Genomic DNA, 23,626 nt, shown 5'->3' with positions numbered 1-23,626 from the left:
GCATAACCTTGAATTGGTAGAGGCCATCTGGAGTGCCGAAAGCGGTCTTTTCTTGGTCTTGCTCATCGATGGAAATCTGCCAATAACCAGATCGAACGTCGATGGACGAAAAGTATTTGGCACCGTGAAGACAATCAAGAGCGTCCTCAATTCCTGGTAAAGGGTAAACATCCTTTTTAGTGATTCGGTTTAGGTGGTGGTAATCAACACAGAAACACCACGTGCCATCTTTCTTTTTGACGAGCACGACCGGCGATGCCCAAGGACTCGACAAGGGCTCAACAGTGCCTCTGGCGAGCAACTTGTTACTTCCTGCTGAATAACTTGCCGCTCTGCCGTGGACACGCGATACGGTCGGCGGTGAATGGGACCAGCATCACTAGTGTTTATCCAATGCTTAACAAGGGATGTCTGACCAAGTGGACGATTGTCAGTGTCAAATATGTTGTGGTAAGAAAGCAAAAGGCAAAATAGGGAGGCTGCTTGGTCAGGTACGAGGTCCGGACCGACCATGGGACTTAATGGGCCGTCCAGGTTCAAGGCATCCTGCGGGTAATCAGGAGGATCTGGGCTGCAAAAGCAGTGACGTGGTTGTCTGTCACTGACCGGAGCGTGGCCACCGCTATGCCTTCAGGTAACACTTGCTTCGTCAAGCCAAAATTGATAACAGGGAGACACATCTGATTAGCAGCAAGGGTTACGACGGAGTGTGGCACAGAGATGTCGCGCGCCAGGAGGACATCACGAATAGGTGCGCCGACATAGTCGCCATCAGGCACAGTTGCCGTTGAGGCCAATTCGACGAAGGTTAGAGCTTTTGGAAGTAAGGGAACAAACGCTGTAGTGCAGAGGGTGTTCGGTTGTTCGGGACGAACGTCTGAAAGAAGAGGAAGCTTGAGGCACAGCGTACCTTTGGAACAGTCGATGAGGGCAGAATGTGTCGTCAGAAAGTCAAGCCCGAAGATTAGGTCATGAGGGCAACTGATCAGCACCGTGAACATGACTAGAACTTGGCGTCCAGCAATTCTTATGCGAGCAGTGCACATACCCCTGACAGCAACACTGGCGCCATTGGCGACGCAGACGGCTCGAGTGATGGCAGGCGTAAGAACTTTTTTGAGGAGACGACCTAGGTTAGTGCTCAATATGGACACTTGGGCTCCGGTATCAATTAATGCCGTCAGCAGAACACCATCAATGTCTACTTCAATTAGGTTCGTGTTGGTGAGGAGCGTCAACGGAGGATTTGGACAGGACGAACGTGATGCAGCACTACCTCCGAGAGCTGCATGGCCTAGTTTTCCGTCCATCAGTTTGGTGAGGAAAAGCGGCAACATTGGGGTGACGGGGAGCGGCTGTCAGGGGCATCGGAAATAGGGTACAGATGGTGAAGTGAATAACGGCGAACATCGGCGTATGGGCGAGGAGCAGGGAATGAGCTCCAGTACAGCGGCATCCAGGTGGTGCGGCAGTGGCGGGATACATGACCAACACGGTGGCAGCGGAAGCAGATCGATTTGTTGTCTGAGGTTCGCCATTCAGCAGGATTGCGTGGTCTGGGAGCGAAATACTGGTCATTACAGGTTGTGGACATGGGAATGGGTGTAGAATCAGGTTGGGAGACAGAGCAGGCGGTAGGGATGCCAAGGTTTGCAATTTCTTGCCGTACACAACTGCTTGAATAACGGAAATAGTGGGGGCCGCTTGGTCAAAGGTACCGTCAAGGGTTCGTGGATGAAGGGGGGCCGGACTCGCCGCTTCAATCTCACGGCGAACGATATGTGTGACGTTCTCCTGAAATGGTCGTGTGGCGGTAAGAGCGGAGCAAGAGGAAGTGGCAGGGGTGTTTGGGAGACGGGAAAACTGTGGGACGATGCGACGGCTTTTGGCTACCTCGAAGCGGCGGCATTCTTTGACGATTGCGTCGACGGTAGAGGCGTCGTTATAGACGAGAAAATTGAAGGCGTCGTCCGCGATGCCTTTTAGGATATGGCCCACCTTGTCAACCTCGGTCACGTGCTCGTCGACTTTCCGGCAAAGCGCGAGCACTTCCTGTATGTAGGAGACATACGATTCGGACGACTGGACACAGGTGGCAAGCTCTTTTCGCGCAGCCTGTTGGCGACCTGACGGGTTTCCGAATAGGTCGCGAAGCCTCTCTTTGAAAATGTCCCAGCTGGAGTCGACCTCATGGGTGTGAAACCAGACACACGGTGTCCCATCCAGATAAAAGATCACATTGGCAAGCATGATGGTAGGGTCCCAGTGGTGGCTTTGGCTAACACGCTCATATATGCTGAGCCAGTCATCGACATCAACACCATTTTGGGCGGAGAATGTCCCAGGATCACGGAGACTAGGCACCGTAACGTACATTGTGGATGGCGCTGCAGGTGTAGGTGGAGACGGGGTGGGTCCATCGGAAGCCATGGCTGAGAAGACGACGGTGCGGCAGCTTCAGAGCTCCCTGGCGAGGACGGGGAAGGTTCCACCTCCAGGTATACTTTGTGGCACAACATACATTTCTTGAAGAGGGACAGAAGAAAGGAAGACAGTGAAGCGCCAAACTACCAACTGTTTAATGACAGCCTGAACAAACGTATAGAAGAAAAGACAACTTCCGCTCACCTTAACCCGTAGAGCGTAGACCACCCCTTTAACTTCCGTTAAAGGGGTGGTCTACGAGATACCCCTACATTGCGGCAAGTCATACGTCGGACAAACGGGACATTGTATTAATGACAGACTGAGGGAGCATGCTAATAGTATCGCTAAGTGTGACAATGCGCATCTTCCTGCACACTGTAAAGCCTGTCGTTGTATGCCATGCTTTGAACAAATATTGATTCTTGGCAAAAGCAGGGACCAAACTGCAAGGGAGTTGTTGGAAGCGCTTTATATTTAAGAAAAAAAGAAAGAAAGGGTCTGATTGTGTCAGCAATACATCTACCGTATTATATTCCACAGAAATGTGCTTTATCCAACGTATGTTATCATGACCATGTTGTTCTGTCACACCTTGGCTCCCTGCTGTCTTTTCTTCTATACGTTTGTTCAGGTTGTCATTAAACAGTTGGTAGTTTGGTGCTTTACTGTCTTCCTTTCTTCTGTCCCTCTTCAAGAAATGTATTTTGCGCCACAAAGTATACCTAGAAAATCTAAGCACCAACTTGCCCAAGAAGAAGTCCTTTTGGTTCCACCTCCACCACAATGTTACGCGAAGGACGAGTCAGTAAGATGAGCAACTATTTACAGGTTATATTTACAACAGTGGTTGCAGCGCTGACCGGTTAGACTCACAGCGGAGGCCCAGTTTGTTCGTCCTCCTCTTTTCTGGAGTGTGGGCGCCCATGCACCTTGTTCAAACAAATACCACACGAGTGTAGCAATATTAAACCCATTAATCAACCAGTTTTCTTTTTCCGTCCCAATAATTTCTGGTTACGTGGTAGCATGGCTCAAAACAGATTTAACAGCTTTCGGTGTCTGCAAAACCTTTACTGTGTGGTTAATAAATCCGCCTAATGGGCATTGAGATGCGCTAGGAGTGCACATATAATTCATCTCTTATACAAAGCGAGTTTTGAGCATGCATCTTAACATCCGCTGAGCATTTACACGTTTATTTGACTGCGAAAGAAAATGATTACGACAATATTAGAGAGTTTTAGATTAGGGGACGCAAGCGGTTTGCGTACACAAGAACTAGGGGCGACGGCACTGCGCATGTGCAGACCCAGACGTAGGGGACGTGCAGCGCTAGCGCTGCGCCGTTGGTTCCGTACAGCCCAGGTTCCTATAGCGCAATCTCGTGCTGTCTACATGAAGCACCTCAGTGGCGAGTGCTTCCTGAACACACTGCCCCTATTCTAGTACACTGTAGCCATGCCAGAGAGCGTTGCGGCGTTATGAAAGCTAGGATGTAGGTCATGCCAAAGCTTGGATAAAAAAGTGCCAGGTGCTCAGCATAGAGTAAATATTTAACATCGTTCGTGCTATCTAATGCGAAATGAAGAAGTCAGCCCTGGCATGCGACAGGGATCTATGGTTGACTACGGTGTGGCATTTGGAATGCGAAGCAGATGCTCGGCAGCACTGCTGCGACCGCGAAGAGATGTAGGCTACGAGGTTCAACTTTTCGCCCTCGTTGCCTCTGTTATTGCCAAGGTGTCACCTAACAACAGTGATAAGGACGACACGGAAAGCGACAGTACGGGCGATTCAGGCCTAACAGTGACAGAAGCTGTGTGTTCCGTCAGCCTCATGAATGCAATCGTCGCAACGAGAACAGGACCGTGCAATGAAAAAGACGCCCTGCGACTTCTGCAGCGCTACCGCACGCGTGCACAGAGAATATGCAACGCCAACGAGGAATCTGCCATGCGAGTGTTTGCCGAGAAGAGGGGGCTGGCTGAAAAGCTGGCTGGCAGCTTCAGTAAGTAAGAGGTTGCTGTCGTTACGGCTAGGCTGCGGCGGCATCAAACTAAAATAACACTTTTGTCGTGCGAAGTGAATAAATACTGCATGTTTTTGCCCTTTCATTGCACTCTCACTGAGTTACGTTTTTGACAGGTAAGTGAGAAATATCATGCTATTTTGGTCAAGCAGTACTACCGTTTAGTGCATACTTTCTCCGCGGTTTAACGAGGTTTCACTGTAGCGAGAATTACACGTTTTAGAAGCACGGTTTTTTGAGTGGGTATATTAGTCGCGGAGGCAATCGGCTATCGCGCTTTAGACATCTGGGCGGTGCTCCCCTTTTTTCTGAAGTTGTATTCGACTCCAAGTTACTGAAAGCGTGCAACATTCTTGTTATGTAATCATGTGAGCCGGCACCTGAGCATCTGCAGCAGTGCGGTTTTTTGAAAAAAATTTGTAAGGATAATACTTAGCATTAAATTTCTGTTAAATATTTGATTCGATATTTGCCTTTTCTTTTTCTTGATTCGATATGAAATCTACAATTTCAGTATTTGCACACCCCTACAAAAATTACATCAGTTGGCAGAAATTGTCAGAAAAAGAACATGGAAGAGTGTAGATAGAAGAGATAGTGGGTAGGTGTAAATGGGGAGTCTTGGGTGAATTAACTATTGCACCTCTTTCTGTGTCCAAATTCTGGGATGTTCTGTCTCCCTTAAATTTGTGCGCCCATAGCAGGGCACGAGAACTAGCAGAAGTTGTCTACCCATTTGAGCTAGTAATTTCAAATGACTTAGGTTTCACTGCACCTAACACAGATGATGAATTACCAAAACTTGAACTGAACCCATTACATAGCTATTGTAACAAATTGGCAACTAATTAATTTACACACAATTAGGAAATGGAAGAGAGCAATGTTTTAATCAAGTCTGCTGACTTTTAAACCTGTTCACTCACACCACCGTTAGGACAGGCCCCATCGCAAAATTTTGGCCATGTACAATGGAAGTTGCCATGTGCCATCCAGAGAGCATTGTGCTACAAGCATTTTTAAAAGGATTTAGTGTAATAGCAATAGCACAGATAGAAGCAGATGAAATGTTGTGAGGCAATGGTGTGAAGAGGCAAAGCTGAGAATCTCTCCCATTGCTGCGACCCCCCCAGCGCATGCAAGCGACATTCCTGCCCTGCCTTGTCCCACAAATTGCAGCCGAGGGCCGTTGTGACGCTTACATCACAATTCCCACCTCCTTCTTTATTCTCTCTATTATTTTTTCCTTCCGTGGAGCGCACTTATAGTGGTCGAAATTGGATTCTCTGTGTCTCATGAGAATTACAGAGTTGTTTGTGTTACTGCCGGCTAAGAGTGTGCCGCAGGCTCACATATGTGACACAGAGGCAACTGCTGTGACGTCATCTCTTCCGAAGGGGATTGAGGCTATTCTGAGAAAGGCTTGCAGGCTTTCGTTTGAATTTAAGCTGTTTTTATGGTATACATCAATTTAATACCTTGTGGACATGACTGTCAGCACAAGATTTAAGCGCCATGCCTGCTTGCCTGCAATGCCCAAACCTGGTGAGGAACCTGCATGATATACCCAACACTACCACTGCCACATGTTTGTAGTATAAGGTGCACCGCTGTTCCGATTAAACATTCTACAAAACAAGGAAACCGCTTCAACTAATTCAATGTTTACCCTCATCAAGCCGGATGTTTTTCACACAGCCTGGCTGTTTACATGAACACAGTCTGACCAGTAAGCAATCAAGTTAATCAGTGCCTTATATACCTTATATCCGTTCGACGTAGTTGCCGGGAAAGGTGCCAAAGAGGCCCGTGCGCAGAGAGCTTCCCAGGTACCATCCATCGTCGCACTTCTCCATCACCAGCACTGTGTCACCCTCCCGAAGCTCCAGCTCATCTTCGTGCTGAGGCCGGTAGCTGTACAGCACACGGTACCTGCTCCACACAGAGCATGCACACAAGAGGCGAGTTACAACTGATGACAATCTGCGCAATTAGGAATTCCAATTCAACTCCAGATAATTCAATTTTTCTGTCATTACAATCCCGTCCAAAGGTCCTGGCCAGCACCCATTCATTTCTATGGGCCTAAACTTTTATGACAATCCTAAAATTGGTCTTCGTCAGATAATTCTAACTTTAACAGTTAGCACGCACATGCCTGACCCCTATGGTGACCGCAATAGCAACCCCATTACTGGCAGCGTCTGTCTAAGCACAGCTTAGGGGACAGTGAATGCATTGAACACGTGTCAAAAATCTCCCTTTGAAAACTATTTTCAGCCTGCCCTAGGGAGATTTTCAAGCAATAACGATAGCTCAAAATGTCTGATTACAGTATTTACTGAATTCTAAGGCGCACCTTTTTTCTCCAAGAAAATTGAGCAGAAAACCAAAAACCAAGTTCGCGACGTTCGTATGTTTTGCCACATAATAGCTGTATTGCGGCGGAGATGAATCTAGGAAACCAGCTGCCACTGTGACACCTGCCCATTTTTCTTGCTAAAAAATTGCGTACGCATTAATTTTTACTTTGTTTAAAAGCTTTAATGTTACCTCTATGTTAGTTTTCTACTTTGGACACACACAAAGCAGGTGCATTTGATTTCTGTGTCTGTTAGAATTCGTAAAATGCTGCCAAATAGATTGGGAGGCGCGTTTTGATGTTTTTTTTTTCTGCAACTTGTTCAATTTGGTCTACCAGATCATTCAATCAGTTTCGTCAGTCCTGTCAGGGTCGAGTTAACAGAAGTTGACTGTATAAACTTTTCTATTTTTTTTTTCGCTGATGCTTACAATTTCCTTACTTATATCCACAGCAGATGACACTTTTCTAAACTTGTCTCTCTCAACATATCAGTCACAATCAAGAGCAGGGCACTCAAATGGGTACAGATCAGTGTAGGGAACTAAACCAGGCAGGGACACAAGCAAAACTGACACATGCATGGCCTTTGTCTGTGCTGGTTTTCCTGTACATTTGCTTTGTTTTGTGCTAATAAAATTGGTTAATGCGTCTAATGCTTACCAGCAGAATGTATTTTTCAGGGACAATCTCAATATCATTGTCCTCGAAAAAAGCAGCAGAACTGGGCCAGCAGAGAATCTAAGGCCTTGCTGACATACTTATAGTATTTAAGAATTTCTGCATCGCTGTCATTTGGGCTAGCACAACTTGGACAGTCCTGCATAGTAGGACTGCATAGTAGACTTGGACATGCTCTGTTAAGCTGAATTATCTGATAAGTTGGACAGTTCAGTTTTAGTTTCCTCAAGATTCAGCGCCCAGTTATACTTAACTTTTGGTGAAACTAACAGATTCCCACGCAAGAAGTTCCCTTTGTTTTCACTGTAAAGGGAATACCGTGTACGAGCCTACAATCAGGTTATAAATATGGGTGTCCAATTATAAACTTCTTTAAATGCAAATTAAATTTAGTATCCAGCAGATGCATCTATTTGCCACATATTTTTTTACATGTTTAAGCATTACAATTATTCTAACAAGAACAAAAATGGGCCAGTAAGCCATCATTAGAAAATTCCATTAATTTGGCACTTGTTAACTCAACAAATTTTATTAACTAGTACTGGCCATGTGACCCCACTAAGAGGTAGTACATTATTTCATTACATTACATGCTCTTCAACTTTGAGGCACTTGCCCTTGTGCTGATCATCAAGGGCAGACTTGTCATGTGACTTTGAAAGTCGCCACAATAGTACTTAGCATTTAATGTTTGTTTTGCATTGCATGTGTATGGGACTTTTAAAGGACGGTATATGTGGCAAGGAGTTCTTTTGCTTTCAATCAGTGTGAGGTATCGGTATGGCTCAGTGCCGATGAAATAATCTTGCCGCGCTTGTGCAGTTGTCACACTGCTCCCTTCGTCTCACTGCAGGAATCGTGAAGCTATTCCCAATCCGGAAGAGCTTTGCACATTGTCTGCTCATGGACAAGTTTTCTTTAGAAAGAAGATATAGTGGCCGGCTTGGACTCTATGTGTGCACAATTCCTAGCCTGGCCATGGAAGAGCAGTGGTAAGAAGATGCTGCCCAGTTTCTCAGGTGTCAGTAGAATCTCGGTTTTGGCCCCTTGGCGCTTGCTGAGACTCATGTTATTTGGCACTAAATAATGACACACACACGAAGAGACACAAACACACAAGATGGCACACTATTTGCACCGCATGTCTGTGTTCCTGTCTGTGTCTTCTGTGTTTTGTCATTTTAGTCTCATTGGGGGGTTGTCTGCTAATGCGCCCTGCTGTCTGGTGCATGCTTGCAACCAAGTGACTTTCCTGCTCACAGGCACATGCATAATGTGCATCGGCCTGCAGAAAGCATGTCTGAATTGTGTTGTCCAGTATAACCCAAGTGTGTGAATTTACACAAAATAAAGTGCAGTGACAGAGAAGACAGAAGCAAATGCTAATGAAAAAAAGAAAGTGCTCACTCCGCATGGTCAACAGTAAAGAGCTTTATACTGCTATGTCAATGAGCCTCGCTACAGAAAAATGACAGCTAGTGCTTGCCAGTGCACTTTTGAATATTCAGGTAGTTTCGAAGATATGGTATATCATATCACGACATGCATGATATCTCTCAGTTGCATGCTGGCCGCATCACCGTTTCACAGAGGGCAACAAAAAAGGCTCATGTTACTGGCATGTGCCATCTCAGTGAACCATGCTGTGCATGACCTCTCTTAGTTCCATGTAGTGGCATGTGTGACTGATTTTTCCAACTGGGTATGTCAGGTAATGAAGAGGGGTCATGTTTCCATGGTGCTTCAAGGCAGACAGAATAGTAATTCAGTAACAGTGTGTGAAATAAGATGAAAAGAGTCTTCAGCTGTGCTGGATTACAATCCAGATGTGCCAGTTTGAGGCTTACGATATAGGCTCGCAGCTGTCCACGTGCAAAGCGCTTGATGTCAGCAGGGGGCTCTCCTTGCGACGACCCTGGAATTAAAACCAGATGGTCTCACTCAATCAGCCAATTCAGTTGCAATGCAAATTCAGTTGCAATGCAATGCTTTCCTAAAAAATCAGGCAGTGTGAATGAAAAGGCAAAAAAATCCGGTGCCGAGGACTTGAGCCTTTGCTGTGAGCTAGCCTCTCCTTCCCAGAAAAGCACATTCGGATTTCTTCTCTGCAACAAAATTTTGCTCTATAGGAATTACATGCACAAAATTTTAGTCAATTTTTCTGCCAAAATGAATAGTTTGTGACCCAAAAATCGCAGCATGGAGCCTCATTTATCTGAGTGCATCATAGGTAATTAGTCATTACATTTTCTTTATAACAACAAGCCTAGGTTGTGATGTCACATGCCCCTGTTGTGAACACTGAGCGCTGATGTGTTCACAAGCTTCTGAAACACATGGAAAGCGCTAGTCAATGATGCATAGTGCCCTAGGCCTTGCTGTGCCACCAAACACTTGGCATGTCTAAGCTGCCTGATGGGTGCAAAGACATGTTGGTGCTTTCTTCTGGGAGCACCTTGTTGATATGGTATGAGGGGTAATATGGTGTGCTCCTCATACTTCGGCTACTGGCTTAACGGTAGCATCATGCAGGCCTTCTCTTCGACATTTCTGTAAGTACCCTCAAAATGAGAGGAGTTATTCATGGTCCTAGGCAAACTTAAAACACTAAATGCTTTACAGGTACTGTCTCTTTACAACATACAGTGCCTGCCCACTAGTGTGCAGTTGTCATAATGGGTGTGATCAGCTCGCTCCTTGCATGAAAGGTAAGCAACTGCCAAGAGCATTAAATGTGAAACATATTTACATTATGTACTACCTGTACAATGAAAGCCAGTGATGTCTCAATGTATCAACTGCATTCTCAGTGGGCGATTGCATGTATGCAAGCATGTAAATACATGACGTTTCAATTTTGCTGCAAGCATACATACTATTACATAATGCATGTCTTGGCACTATGCTGTCGGCTTTAGGCTGCCGCATATGAGCGTTTGACAGGACACAAGCAACCACTGTTGTGCAAATGCTTTAGGAGTTCTTCAAAAATACTTTCGTTATGCAACAAGGAGACTGTCACCCACAGGTACATGTAATTCAGTCTTTTTCTTAATCCTTTGATTGACAATATGGTAGCAGAGCTGTGCTGTAGACCACGGCGCACCTAAGACTCATATCACTTGGCTAAAAATATTTCTTTGCAGCCCACTCCTGTGTTTCAGACATGCTTAGTGTACAGCTGTGTATACGTGATACCTTAAGTCCCAAAATGCTGATGGCAGTGCCAGTCTTTCAAGTGGTGGAAGTCTCCCTGAAAATCTTGTGCATCTTGTTTACACCCAATATTAAACACAGGGCCTATGCATGCTCAGCAATCTCCTGCAGTGACAAATTACTGTATTTACTCGAATCTAACGCGCACCTATTTTCCGCTAAAACGGGTCAAAAAATTTTATGTGCATTAGAATCGAGTACGACCCTAAATCTGCATTACCATATCGCCATCGGCATTCGAAAAATGGCCACCTCGTACACGCTTCTAGCCTAGCTGTCATAGCTTCCTCTATGTGCATACCTCCACGCTGTACGTGTAACCAGGCGCCGGTGTAACCTAGTCTACTGCCTGTCTTCCCATTTTCTGTGTTTATTCAATCAGCATGGAAGCACCGACTGCAACGACACGCCGAGTCCACCATGATGCCACATTTAAAAGGAAAGTTATCATGTGCGTAAAGACAAACGGAAATCGGGCCGCATCACGGGCATTCGGAGTTCCCGAAACTTGCGTGCGGAACTGGCGCAAACAGAAGGAGAATATTTTTGCCAGAAAAGCAACAAGGAAAGGTTTCAGTGGACCGAAGCAGGGCCGCTTCTTCGAAATAGAAGAGCTGCTCATGGAATACGTGCAAGAGCAGCGAGCGGCACAGCGGCCTGTGACAACCAATCTGCTCAAAGTACGAGCGATGCAGTTAGCCCTACAGAAAGGGCTATGTGGAGTGACCTCAATGCGAGCAGGTGCTGGCTATCAAACTTTATGAAAAGAAAAGGCTTTTCTCTTCGAAGGCGAACAGGGATATGCCAAAAATTGCGAAAGACTATGAAGAGAAATTGCATAGTTTTTAGCGGTACGTTTTGAAGTTGCGCCATAGAAACGGCTACCACTTCGGACAGATTGGAAATGCCGATCAGACGCCGCTCTACTTTGACATGCCTGCCACCACAACCGTTGAAAAGAAGGGGGCGAAGCAAGTGCGCGTTTTGTCTTCCGGCCGCAAAAAAATTTGTCACCGCAATGCTTTGTTGCACTGCGGATGGGCACAAGCTGCCCCTGTGTCTTATCTTCAGATGGAAGATGCTCCCAAAAGGAATCGTGTTTCCAAGTGGTGCGATTGTGCATGCAAATGAAAAAGGTTGGACGACCACGGACTTGGTCGCTGACTGGATTGATAACGCTTGGCGGAAGAGACCCGGCGGCAGTTTGGGTCTGCGTGGGATGCTTGTGCTCGATGCGTTCATGTATCACCTTGACCAGCGCATCAAGGCCAAGCTGGCTGCATGCAACACCGACCTTGTCGTGATACCCATCGGCATGACATCGCAGCTCCAGCCACTCAATGTTTGTTTGAACAAGCCAGTGAAAGACAGAATTCAGGCACTCTACACCGAATGGCTTGTCAGTGGCTGCCATGAATTCACGCCCGCCAATAAAATGAAGTGTGCCTCGCCGCAGGGCTTTGCTGGATGGGTGAAAGATGCATGGTGCACGATCCCGTCTGCCATGGTCAACAAGGCCTTTAAAAAGTGCAGGATTTCGAATGCCATGCACGGCACCGAGGATGAAATGCTTTGGTCTGTTGATAGTGATAAGGAGTTGTCTGATAGTGACGACGAGGGATGTCTATTGCCCCATGCAACTCGTACTGGCGTAGTGAAAAATCTTGGCGGCAAGGTACGCCGCTTCCATTTGTGTTTTTATTCATCGCAACTTTAGTGTATTGGGAATAAATCAGTTTTTCCAAATGAGAGAAAATAGTATTTCTATATGAAAGCACGAGGTGCACGGTATTGTACTTTTTTTGGGGGGGAGGGGGGGTCATGGTAAATGGGTGCACGTTACAATCGAGGTGTTCATTTTTTTTATTTTTTGGTCACCGAAAATGGGTGCGTGTTACAATCGAGGGAGCATTAGAATTGAGTACATATGGTAAATCTCTTTCCGACTCCCTTGAAGTTCTTTTGGATTCTATATCAAATGTGATTAGATAAAAGGAGCTGCTGAGAGAGAAGATAGGGGGACTCTGCCCATTATAGCTACAGTGAAAATCCAACAAAGGTTGGTGCTTTGGCTAAAATGGCAGAAAGAGGAATAAATAAATTTAGTTTTAAGATGGGGTTAATTCTGGCTTTCTAACACCTATATCTTTGCACACCCACATCCCAGTGCCTGTTTGTGACAAGTTGTTTCAACCAAACATCACGTAAGCTTGCCTATGTCGTGGGAATCCCTTCAGATCCTATTCATGCAGGGTGTCTACCAAGTTGACATTTCCAAATTCCCTGATTTTCCAGGTTTTCCCTGAATGTCTTTGCAAGATTCCCTGAGTGATGCAGAACTATGTTTTATGTCAAGACGGGCTGAAACCATACCGTCCGATCCTGTCACTCTCCAGTAAGCATATTAAAAAAATGTAAAAAACACGACTTAATTTAATTTGAATACTAAGGAGTAGTGGTTATGTTATTGAAAAAGAAAGAATAGAAGGAAAGGGTTAGTAAAATGCACAGCAAATGAAATGTCTTCGAAAAATATTGAAAATCGCGTCGAACGTTCTCAAATACAAATAAAAAGGAGATGCTTACAGAAGAAAATATTTTCGAGTCTGAGCTATTTCTATCAACTGATAGCAAGCTCAGTGGTATGAGGCCCGAACTTTGTCACAATTGAGATTCTCTCTCAACAGCTCGTAAGTCAACCTCAACTGTATACTGTATCTTAACCTGCGCACGACGCCTCAGTGTTGTGTTTCACTGCTTTAAAGAGGATGAGGGACACTGCTTCACTGCTTTTGGATGAGGGACACCTGCCATCTCGGCATCAGCCAACACTTTGTTTTTTGAGCTCAAAACGGCGGCAGCACGCTTCCTTTCCCGTTCATTCCCCAATGTGTAGGTCCTTTCTGTTCTTGTCCTCCTTCCGCCCTTCGTTCGCCCCACGGACCATTTGAAGCATCTTTTTGGTCAGTTGCACAGTCCACGTCCGATTTTTCGAACTCCCTAGGGGCCGGGGATACGTCCGAAAAATCGGCCAGTTGGAAAAAATAAATGCATGTCATTTACTGCCCTTAAGGGCTCAATCCGCCACAGGCACATTTGAAAACGCTCTGAAGGCCTGTCGGTACACGTATTAAGCATATTGGTGCTCGTACTGTGACAGGAAATACCGGGTGCATGAGTATATAATTAAGGAATACATACTGGGTCCCGTGACAATTGCCCCTAGCCACGCTTGTTATGCTTCACTGCAATACTTTTGCATATGCTTCACAGCGTAACATTTCTATACTGAGGCGAAGATTACTTTCGCGAACCGGCATTGTGCAACGCACCGTGCTTTCCAAGCTTCTAAGTCACTCGAGAGGGCCACAGAAACGGAGTCCGTGCCATTGCTGACAGCAGCGAATTCTTTCAACAAAAAACGTGGCACCCAACGGCAAGAAGCTTCATTAACGAACGTCGAAGCAGCTAGGCCTAGCGTTGCCGCAGTGGTGGCTACGGCTACCAGCGGATCTGCGTGCGAGAGCGCCGGTTCGAGGCTGCGAGGTAATCAAAATGGCAGCGGTTTCGTAACTGCAGTCACCGCAAAATGTCCGGAGAATCGGACGGCAAAGAGTTCTTGCGTCCGAAATTTCAGACGTTCTGATACATTGACTCTATGGGGTACGCGGTGGTGCCGTGAAGCCGTCAAAATTATCGGGAATTCGGAAAGTCGGTCGTTGACTGTACACTGGCAACTCCTCCAGCCGGCGACAGGACGTCAAAGACGATTTATTACGATTTATGTCTGTTACTCGAGCCAGGATTACCGCGACTTTTGCCCCTTTCAATAAAATTACAGCTGATTTTCCCTGATAGAGGCACAAATTCCCTGAGTTTTCCCAGAGTTTTTCCAGACTACTTAAAATTCCTGAGAATTCCCGGTTTTCCCGGTTGGTAGACACCCTGTTCATGTCTATTGGCGTTTTTCACTGGTCGATTCGGAGCAGGATTTCTTGCTCCGCGGCAACGAATCCGAATTTCACTGGTCGATCTGGAGCGGGTTCGCGCGTTTCACTGGTCGTTTTGGATCAACTCGCTCCGCGCCGGATCGCTCTCACTTGCTCCGCCGCCGAGGCGCGGATTCGGGCGGAAATAGCTCGCGTCACATCAGTCTTCAAGCGAAATCGGTACCCTGTTGGTACGCGCTGCGTTCGGTGCTGCTGCAGCGCTCGCGTTTAGCGATGAGAGCTCGGACGACAACGATTACGAAGTGACGCAAGTGCTGTACGAAGCCTTCTATGCACGTTGTCCATGCACAATACTTGCGGGCGCGACATGGAAATGGCGGACTAAGCGACTGCCGCGGTCAAATTATGGTGTTCTAGAAGGGGGTAGTGGGCTCAGGAGCCGGAGCGCCCTATGCATTGCAGCGAGGCGGTGAGTGCGGACGGGACGCGGATTTTGGTGGCGGCGCTGTAGTCACGTGGGCTGGCTCCCTCCGCTGCTTCGCCATAGAATAAAGAGCTTCGCGCGCTTGTTCGTGCAAGCTTGATTCGCGACGTTGACTGTTTTTTGTTGTTTCAACCTACCGTTCGAGTCTGTTTCGCGCGCAGTCGGCCGAACACGCGAGAAGTAGGAAGGTCAAAACGGCAACGACACTGCTTCGCTCCCGGCTGTGAAACAAGATATAAGTGGAAAAAAGGAAAGCAGCCGTCGTTGTTCACCGCGCCGAAAGATGAATAAACACGGCGAATTTGGGAACGCAACTTGCCCCGCCAAGTCAAGAAACTCGACGAAACATGTGCGGTTTGTGTGCGAAACATGCTAAAAGAGTAGGTGGATTTTTAAGCGATTCAACTGCAGATGGCCTAAGGGTGACTATATCCAGCACATTATCACTGCTGGATTATCTTGTCAGTCAGGGATTTAGGTATGTTATGACATCCAGGTTAAGCCAGGATTCGCTGGAAAACTTTTTCGGTATAGTCAGGCAATCATGTGGGTTTAATGACCACCCAACACCAACGCAGTTTCTAATTGTCGTTAATTGCCTATCCTTTTATAATCTTGCGAAAATAGTACGCTCAGGCAATGCTGACCTTAATGGAGCTAGTGGAGAAATGAGTTCTCTCCTGAGTGCGCAAGATGCTCCAGCTCAATAAGCCAGGGCTGCTGCAATCGACCATCTCATTGAGGAACGAAAGCTAGCTTCAGCCGAGCGCATGCTGCGTAGTATTCCTGCATGCTGAGCACAGAGAGTTGGTGGAGCAGAAAAGCGACGACCGTCTAATACATTACCTGGCAGGGTATGTTGCTCGAAAGTTTCTGAAGTGTTATGACTACATGCCTTGCAAGGCCTTTCTTTTGGTAACCCCCAATACGGAAAGCAGAGACTCTGAGTTCACTGTGACATGCGACAAGGGAGGGTTGTTATATCCTTCGCTGGAGCTTTTCAGGGCAGTGAAGGTTGGAGGACATCTTCACTGTGTTCTTCAGCCGAGAGAAACTCTGCAGTGACAGCATAGTGGATGTAATGTTGCTAGTGAAGGAGAACTTCGGCTATGTCTTAGGCTGCAGCCAGCACTCAGATGCGCTCACAACAGAGTTGACCAAGTTCTATGTGCTGACCAGGCTGCACTTCTATGTAAAAGGGATCAACCAATCGCGACAGAAACGGCGTGAAAAGAAATTGCACGCGAAGATAAGCCGTTCCTCATAGTACTTCTCTCGTAGCAGCATTGCACTTTGAGAAAGGAGTAGCTGCCCAACTTTTGTACCAATAAAGCAAAATAAAGAGAACAATTTGGCCACCACGAGTTCTCTTTATTTTGCTGTGTTACGAAATTTCGCTATCCCTGGTAACCACTACGACCGCATAATAGTGGCATCACCACAGGATTAACTCTCTAGCTTTCAGTGGATATATGCTTTCGTAAACAAAATCACACTTAAAGGAATAAAACCTCATCATATCTGGCCTCTGTTCCGAATGTGTTAGTACACGCGCCGCAATTGTTTGGCTCACTTGAACTTCTGAATGCGATTGGGTACTGACCTGTATAAAAATTGTTAATGGCAAATGAATTAAGCAATTTACCCATTCACATATTTACCTCTTCTACGGTGTTCGCGAGCTTTTAGTTTAGAAATCAGTCGCATCGTCGTGCGGCCGTTAGTCTGCACTCGTTGGGTCGGCTTTATTTTCACGCAAGCTTGAAGAACGTCCACATTTCCACCTTTCTCTGCGCCTTGTCTTAATTTCAGAAGAAGTTTTCAGAAAACATGCTACGGAGCTGCGTGCTTTCTTTTTTTGGCGCGACACCAAGCGCACACGGCTTTCTCTACGTTGAAAATGCTCAGAGTTTCGCGTTCCGTACAGCCCATGCTCTAGTGGCGCCATCTGGCGGCGTCGACGTGAGATGCCACACCCGCGGGCTCTCCCTGATCCCACTACCCCCTTCTAGTTCACTATAGTCAAATTACACACGGGAGACGGTGACTTTGGTTGCCGTGGAAACGTACAGAGCGGAAGTCGCGCATGGTTTCCGGAACCGGTTTGTGCGACGTGTACGCAGACTTCCTGTGTGATCGCCCGCGGAGCGTTTTTTCGCTCCGCTGGCCGATTCGGATTTGTGAAACCCGAGCGCTCGCTCGAGGATTTCGGCGGCCGCTCCAGATCGACCAGTGAAAAACGCCATATGTCGTGAGGTGCTGCAGTGCAGTCAACCACACCCACGGTTTTCAATGTTAACGTAAGGAATGCTCTAACCATTGTGCAGCCTTAATACTTGCTTGAAGGTATCCACATGTATGGAAGAAATGAATAATACAGGTGACAACACTCATTTACTCTTCCTGCACACTAAGTATAAATGTACAGTATAACTAGCGCTACTTTCAGCTGGTAGCAATAACTTCAATTCTTTATCACTGGCACACTTCAATTGCAGAAGTCTTAGTGTGGTGAATGAAGTAGACAATAGGTCCATCACTATGATACTACAAAACTAGCCCTGTTCAGCATAAAAGGCTTATTACACAAACATAATTTACTGCAGGTTAATGTTTGCACAAGTACACATGAATATGCATGCTCATTATCAGGTATGCCACTAAGAACTAAGGAAGTCATATAGCTGGGGTGATGTGAGCTGAACATGGGAAGCAAGTGGCATGTGTGGTGCAAGGTGCTAGGCCTATCAATCATCAAATAACATAACCTGCACATACGATGTATCTATTTGATTCTAACATGTCCTCAGTTCCTAAGTTTAGTGCAGACAGTTTTCATTCCAAGAAAAAAGAATAATTCAATTCCTATTATAGGTAGACCTAACCTTTGACTTACATGCATTCGTTTATCCTTTCTGTGCAAATCGTGCACAAGCATGGTGCATTTCTGCATGCAAATGATCAGGGCAGCAGCTTGTGGCCAAATGATCAGGAGAAAAGAAATGCATGACATGTGCACTTCAGAGTTTATTTGTATATAAGCTTCCTAAACCGGATGCAGGTAATAAAGTTAATCAAAGCAACACAAGAACCGTGACAGCTGAGCTACTTTAACCCATTGGCTACCAAAGCTGGCGAATCACTGGGCGCAACAATACGGACCATATTGCCAAAGCCGGCAATTCACCGGGTGGGAGGTATAGCTGGTTTAAAGCTATTCATATATGGACGCGACCAGCAACAAACAATAAGTGCTTAAAAAGGTTATCAATAGATAGCACTACTTGTCCACTACAATGGAGGTTCGACTTTTCTTAATTATTTGTGGACATTTGTAGACCACGGCAGTGGAAGTTTGTACAGCGCCGGTAAGTGGCAAAAATAATTGGCACGGAGAGCCCTGCGGCTCTTGCAATATTTGGTAGCCAATGAGTTGACAAACTCAACATAGTGGCAAGTCATTGATGACAAATCTCAACTACTGCTACCATAATGACCAATCATGTTTTTGAGTAGAAAACTAATTACTTTTATAAACGGGGCACTTGGCTTCTCACGAACATGCCTTCTGCAGTAAGCAGAAGAAACTGCGAAGGCACCGTATGCCTTAGCTTTTCCATCCAGATCATTTCACACCTACATTAAATGCATGTAGGGATTGCACACAAAGGTACAGTGCATAGGTGTGAATGGTGCCTTTTCACTGCAGAAAACCCTGTATGCGGGGCAGGCCTAATGCCAATGGTGACAGAGCACCACCAGTGAAGAGTCAGTTTCATACTCTGTCCTAATGAGTACACAAATTTTAGTGAATCTTTTCTGAAAGAGAAGTGTATGTTGTGATACAGCAAATATGGCGAAAAAACCAAACCCTCACAAAATCAGTACGTAAAAGCCTGAATAAACGAATGTATGGAGTATTATGGCGACAGGGCAGAGGACCCCACCTGTGGGCTGTAGCTGGCTGGACTCCTCTGGGGCCGGGCATCACTCACAATGGGGCCGCTAGTGACAATGGGATAAAAGCAAGCAGGAAACATCACGTTAGCCTTCATTTTGTAATGATGTGCTGCCATATACTTTTTGAGATGTTAATACAGTAAGGTGCAAAGAGATTATTTCAGCCTTTCCACTGCTGCTTGGAATGAACAGAAATGTGGCTGCTAATGAAAGAATGCGATGCAGAATTCCTGAATGCATGCCAAGTTTTGCCAAATTTTCAATAAACAAGCTTTACCTACTTAGTAGCCTCGGTTTCAAGAAGCAAAGTTCTCAATGTAGCAGAGAAAATGTTGACCCCCAGATATGTGAAAGTGAAAACTAATATTGTATTGCTAACAATGCCTCAAAAAGAGAAAGTCCAATAATCTCCCACTGTTGCCACTCAACATCATCTCCTGTTCAAGAGAGAGAGAGACCATGCATTTTCCACTGTTCTCAACCACGCTTAGCATTTTTTCACCCCCAACAAATTTTGCAACCGATGCACTCAGTGCTACACGAAAGAGTGCAGTGCCACCTCCATGTGGCAGCACTCGTCACAGCACGACCTCAGAGATTATTGGTATAGCTTAAGAACCTACACAAGTGACCATGTTTGTTATAATTTTCTCGGCAACTAAGCCATTTCTCGGCATAAGACAAATGTTGCGAGCTTTCTAGAAGGGCCATCCTGAATTTATTTAACTGAATGATGGTGTTTGAAATGTCCCAAAGCAATGCAATGAATATGAGAGGTGCTGCAGCGGAGGGCTCTGGGTTAATTTTGGCCACATGAGGTCTTTTATTATGCACTAAAATTGTGATACATAAGCCTTCTAGCACTCTCCTCTCATTGGAATGCAGCCACCACAGCCAGAAATAAAACCAGCCACCTCATGATCGTTGACAGAGTACCACAGCCACCGAACTATATTACAGGAGTAGGGTAATCTAACATTCGAGGTTGATTTTTTCAGTGTGCCTTTAAGCTACTTGAACTGAGCATGCAAACATAGTGTTTTCATCATCTTAACCGTTGCACATAATCGTCAACATTCCTCCACCATCTTTTGTCTGCTTGCTGTGCTACGAGAGGACTACCTATAGTGCTGAAACTGTATACATAGTTTCTAAAGAGGGAAAAAGATAAGTTAACCCCAATGTCGCTGCAGTTGAGGCTTTTCACAAAAGTCTGACTGCTCACTACACTACATAGGAGTGTCTGGACTACCGTAACCATTCATACACTGCAGGCTACGTAAAAACATTTAGCATGTTGACAGGCATCATGCAGTGCTGCAGAAGTATTTTTAACGGTGTTTCAACAAATGACAGCATATTTATATTCCCAACTGAAATGAACATACCAGGCACTTGAACCTCGCACTAACAGAAGATGCACATTTAGAAGGTGAGGACACCTCACATGAATGGCAGCATGCATATTAACAGGAAAGTATCGCATACAATTTGGTGGTGGCATGGCCTTTAGCTCTTTCTTCGTTTAGGATCAGTGAGAAGTCATCTGACTTTTCCAGCTTGTGATACTGCACCCCAACAAAATAGATGGATGATTTTAATGCATTTATACAACAGAAGGATGCTTTCAGGGGATGGAGATTTTGATGGCTATCAGGGTGTCATGGAAGTATCCATACCTGACCAGGGCAAAGAAATATTCTGATGGAAAACAAAAACTTGGTCACCAGTTCGAGAAATGTGTTGAAGTAACATTTACAATGAAAAAATAAATAGATAAAAAGATGCATAATCTGTGTGTCTAATTAAAACATCTCAATGCCCTAAAAAAATGCTGTGGTAGCTTAATGGCTTTTGGCATTGCACAACCGAACTTGAGGGTGTGGGTTCGATCCTTGCCACAGTGACTGCATTTCGATGGAAGCAAAATGCAAAAACAACTTGTGTACTTGGATTTAAGTGCACGTTAAAGAACCCTAGGTGGTCAAAGTTAACTTGAAGTCCCCCTACAGCATGCCTCGTAATCAGATCACAGTTTTGGCAAGTAAAACACCAGAATTTATTCGGTGTTTTAATACCCTCAAATATACTCAATACTTATTGCTAACTTTTGAAACAGTGCCAGCTGTTCAGTTATTTGCTGCTCCCTCCATTATGACACAACCCCTTCCTTCAAAAAGCCTCCTCTACAATGTTTCCATCAGAAGTTCATGCTGCTTTCCCATTTTCACTGTCCTTTTAGCTTCTTCTTCTGGTGCTGTTGTCCATTTGAAATCTTTTCTCTTGTCCACACTTCACTGAGTGGGCTGCCTACACATGCACTTATGACACGGAGTTTCCATACACAGTTTCCTCTTTCGCTTCTTGCCCAAGAAGTCTACTAACATGGAAACATACACTAGTACTCATTTTAAAACAAAACAGTACTAAAGACTTGGGCATAAAAAAAAGGCAAGCTCACAGAGTTTTGTCTTTTGTGTGCCTTTTCTACATGCGCATCACTAGAACTGTCCACTCTTAAAACCAAAAAGTTTGGTGATCTTACAATTTTTTTTTTTTTCAGAGATGCTGAAAGAAAGGCGTTGCATAGCAATCAAGGCAGCGTAACCTCACAAATTTCAGCATTCTTTACCATGATGAGACACTGAATGGCTGAAAGTCTGGTGCTTACATCATAGGAGTAAAGGTTACATCAGAGGAGATTGTTAATATCTGCACACAGAAAAAGAAATTGCAGAAGGCTCCTCCAATTAAAAATTGACAGCAGCAAAACGGAGTTCAATTTAAAAACTCCTTGGCTTCAGAGACAGTGTCACAAGGAAAAAAAAAAAAAAAGATGCGGGCAAACTGATGTGTTGCAAAAAGCTACTCACTACACTGGACTTGCAGGTGGCTTGGGTGACACAGTCGTTGGCACTGGAAGAAATATAAACGAGCCTCTGAACATGATGCTAATAGAAACCTGGAAATAAATTCTTGCTTCACAAACAAGCACACTAGTTCAACAGGCCCATAGTGAGTTGGAAAAGTGTGATAGTCCCCGCACTCATCAGCAAAGTGCCACAGTCCATGTGTCAACAGTGCACTCCCCGGCACTGAGCTACAGTGATACTAGACTGTAACCTCACCACCAATGAAGTCAACAAAGCATAGTTCCAATGAAAAGAAGCAGGTGTGCGTTGAGCAGTCCCCTTCAAACTTTTGCAAGAGACTGTACTTATGACTTGCTCTGCAACCATCTGCAGAAGTATTGTGAGGGTGAAAAAAAAATGTGCAGAATGAAAAAGCATGTCCACCAACCACGTTTACTGATGTAGAACAAAGCACGAGGAGGCAAAGTAGCCAACAGCATATAGAGGGCAATGTCTTCCTTAGCTAGTTAGCTTCCCTTTTTCGTATCAGGTATCAAGGTTTCTAACCTTTCTCGTTGGCAGATCCCGAAGATAGCGCAGTCTAAAACTGAGGGCCATTTACGTAGTTATGTGCAGTCAAGCAGGCTGTTCCCGAAGATAGTGCAGTGAAAAATACTGAAGCAGTCCAACACTCCTCCTACTCTCTTCACGTGAAGGGTGACGAGATAGAGTGCCATGCGCAGTGACTCCACGCCATTCTCAACCCCAACTCACTCCGAAATCGACTTCAACTAGAGATTGAATCACCTTCCAACACTGTAATGCATTGGACTATTGATCAACAAATTGAGAGCCAAAAGGTGCTACAGCACATCCTCTCAGAGTTGCGCACGACTAAGGATGAAAATGTAAAAAAAGAGAAATTAGCAGTACAGTTCTGGCAACATGTCCATCTCAGCTGCGAAGACATAAGGTGAGAAATACGGAGCAAGGGGTGATCCAATTACAAAAGTGAATAAATTTGGGTGCACATGAAATCTTGATGAAGTATACACACGACTAATCTGATTCATCTTTATTACTAAGGCTGTCAACAGGTTCCTTTTCATAAGCAACAAAGACCAGGTCTAGGGCTGCACTCCTCAGGCTAAAATGCCTGAGGACAACATTTACAGCTTGTTTTGATAATATTGTCAAAACTGACATTTAAGATGTGATCCTTGAATGCTCAAGGTAGGGTAAGGGTGCAATACCATAGCCTGGGTATACCATTTATTCTACATTACAGTTGTTGACCGATTGTTCACACCCCAACAATGTGGACATGCTCGATTATTTGTAGAGCTTCGTGGCTTGCCCCATACATCTAATGTATAAGGATGACCGAGAATTCAAATGCCTTATGGTGCACCGTTCAATAATTCAGACTCGACTCCACCTGCATGACCGCATGATCGGCCATGGAGCTAAGCAGGAAGAGCAATGTTTTTGTTTCGACACACTGCCGGCGCCACCTCGATACTTCGATAGTAGGGAAGCGTAGTCGATCCAGTATTCACCAACCGAGCTGACAACAGAGGACAAGCCAAACTAAACTGGTAAGTTGTCGTGCTGCGCTCACTCGATTTGTGCATTTGTCATGTGTGTCCCAATCCTGCGTTA

General features: G+C 45.4%; 1 protein-coding gene across 4 annotated transcripts in view; it reads right to left on the bottom strand.

The window, feature by feature from the left end:
- LOC126518716 (uncharacterized) overlaps positions 1-23,626 on the bottom strand; it is a 306,763-nt gene that overhangs the window by 40,270 nt on the left and 242,867 nt on the right. For all 4 annotated transcript variants that reach the window (XM_050168478.3, XM_050168490.3, XM_050168487.3 and 1 more), the window contains 4 exons: positions 21,986-22,028; positions 19,100-19,157; positions 9,350-9,417; positions 6,219-6,388 (listed from right to left, as the gene is read on the bottom strand). In XM_050168478.3, the coding sequence (XP_050024435.1) occupies positions 6,220-6,388; positions 9,350-9,417; positions 19,100-19,157; positions 21,986-22,028 (338 nt within the window). In that variant the 3' untranslated portion in view covers position 6,219. The remainder of the gene's footprint in view (positions 1-6,218; positions 6,389-9,349; positions 9,418-19,099; positions 19,158-21,985; positions 22,029-23,626) is intronic.

Source organism: Dermacentor andersoni, chromosome 1 (genome assembly GCF_023375885.2).
Source record: "Dermacentor andersoni chromosome 1, qqDerAnde1_hic_scaffold, whole genome shotgun sequence".
In the NCBI taxonomy this organism is placed as follows: Eukaryota; Metazoa; Arthropoda; class Arachnida; order Ixodida; family Ixodidae; genus Dermacentor; species Dermacentor andersoni.
Note: the sequence above shows the minus strand (reverse complement) of the source record. Positions and strands in the feature narration are given on the sequence as shown.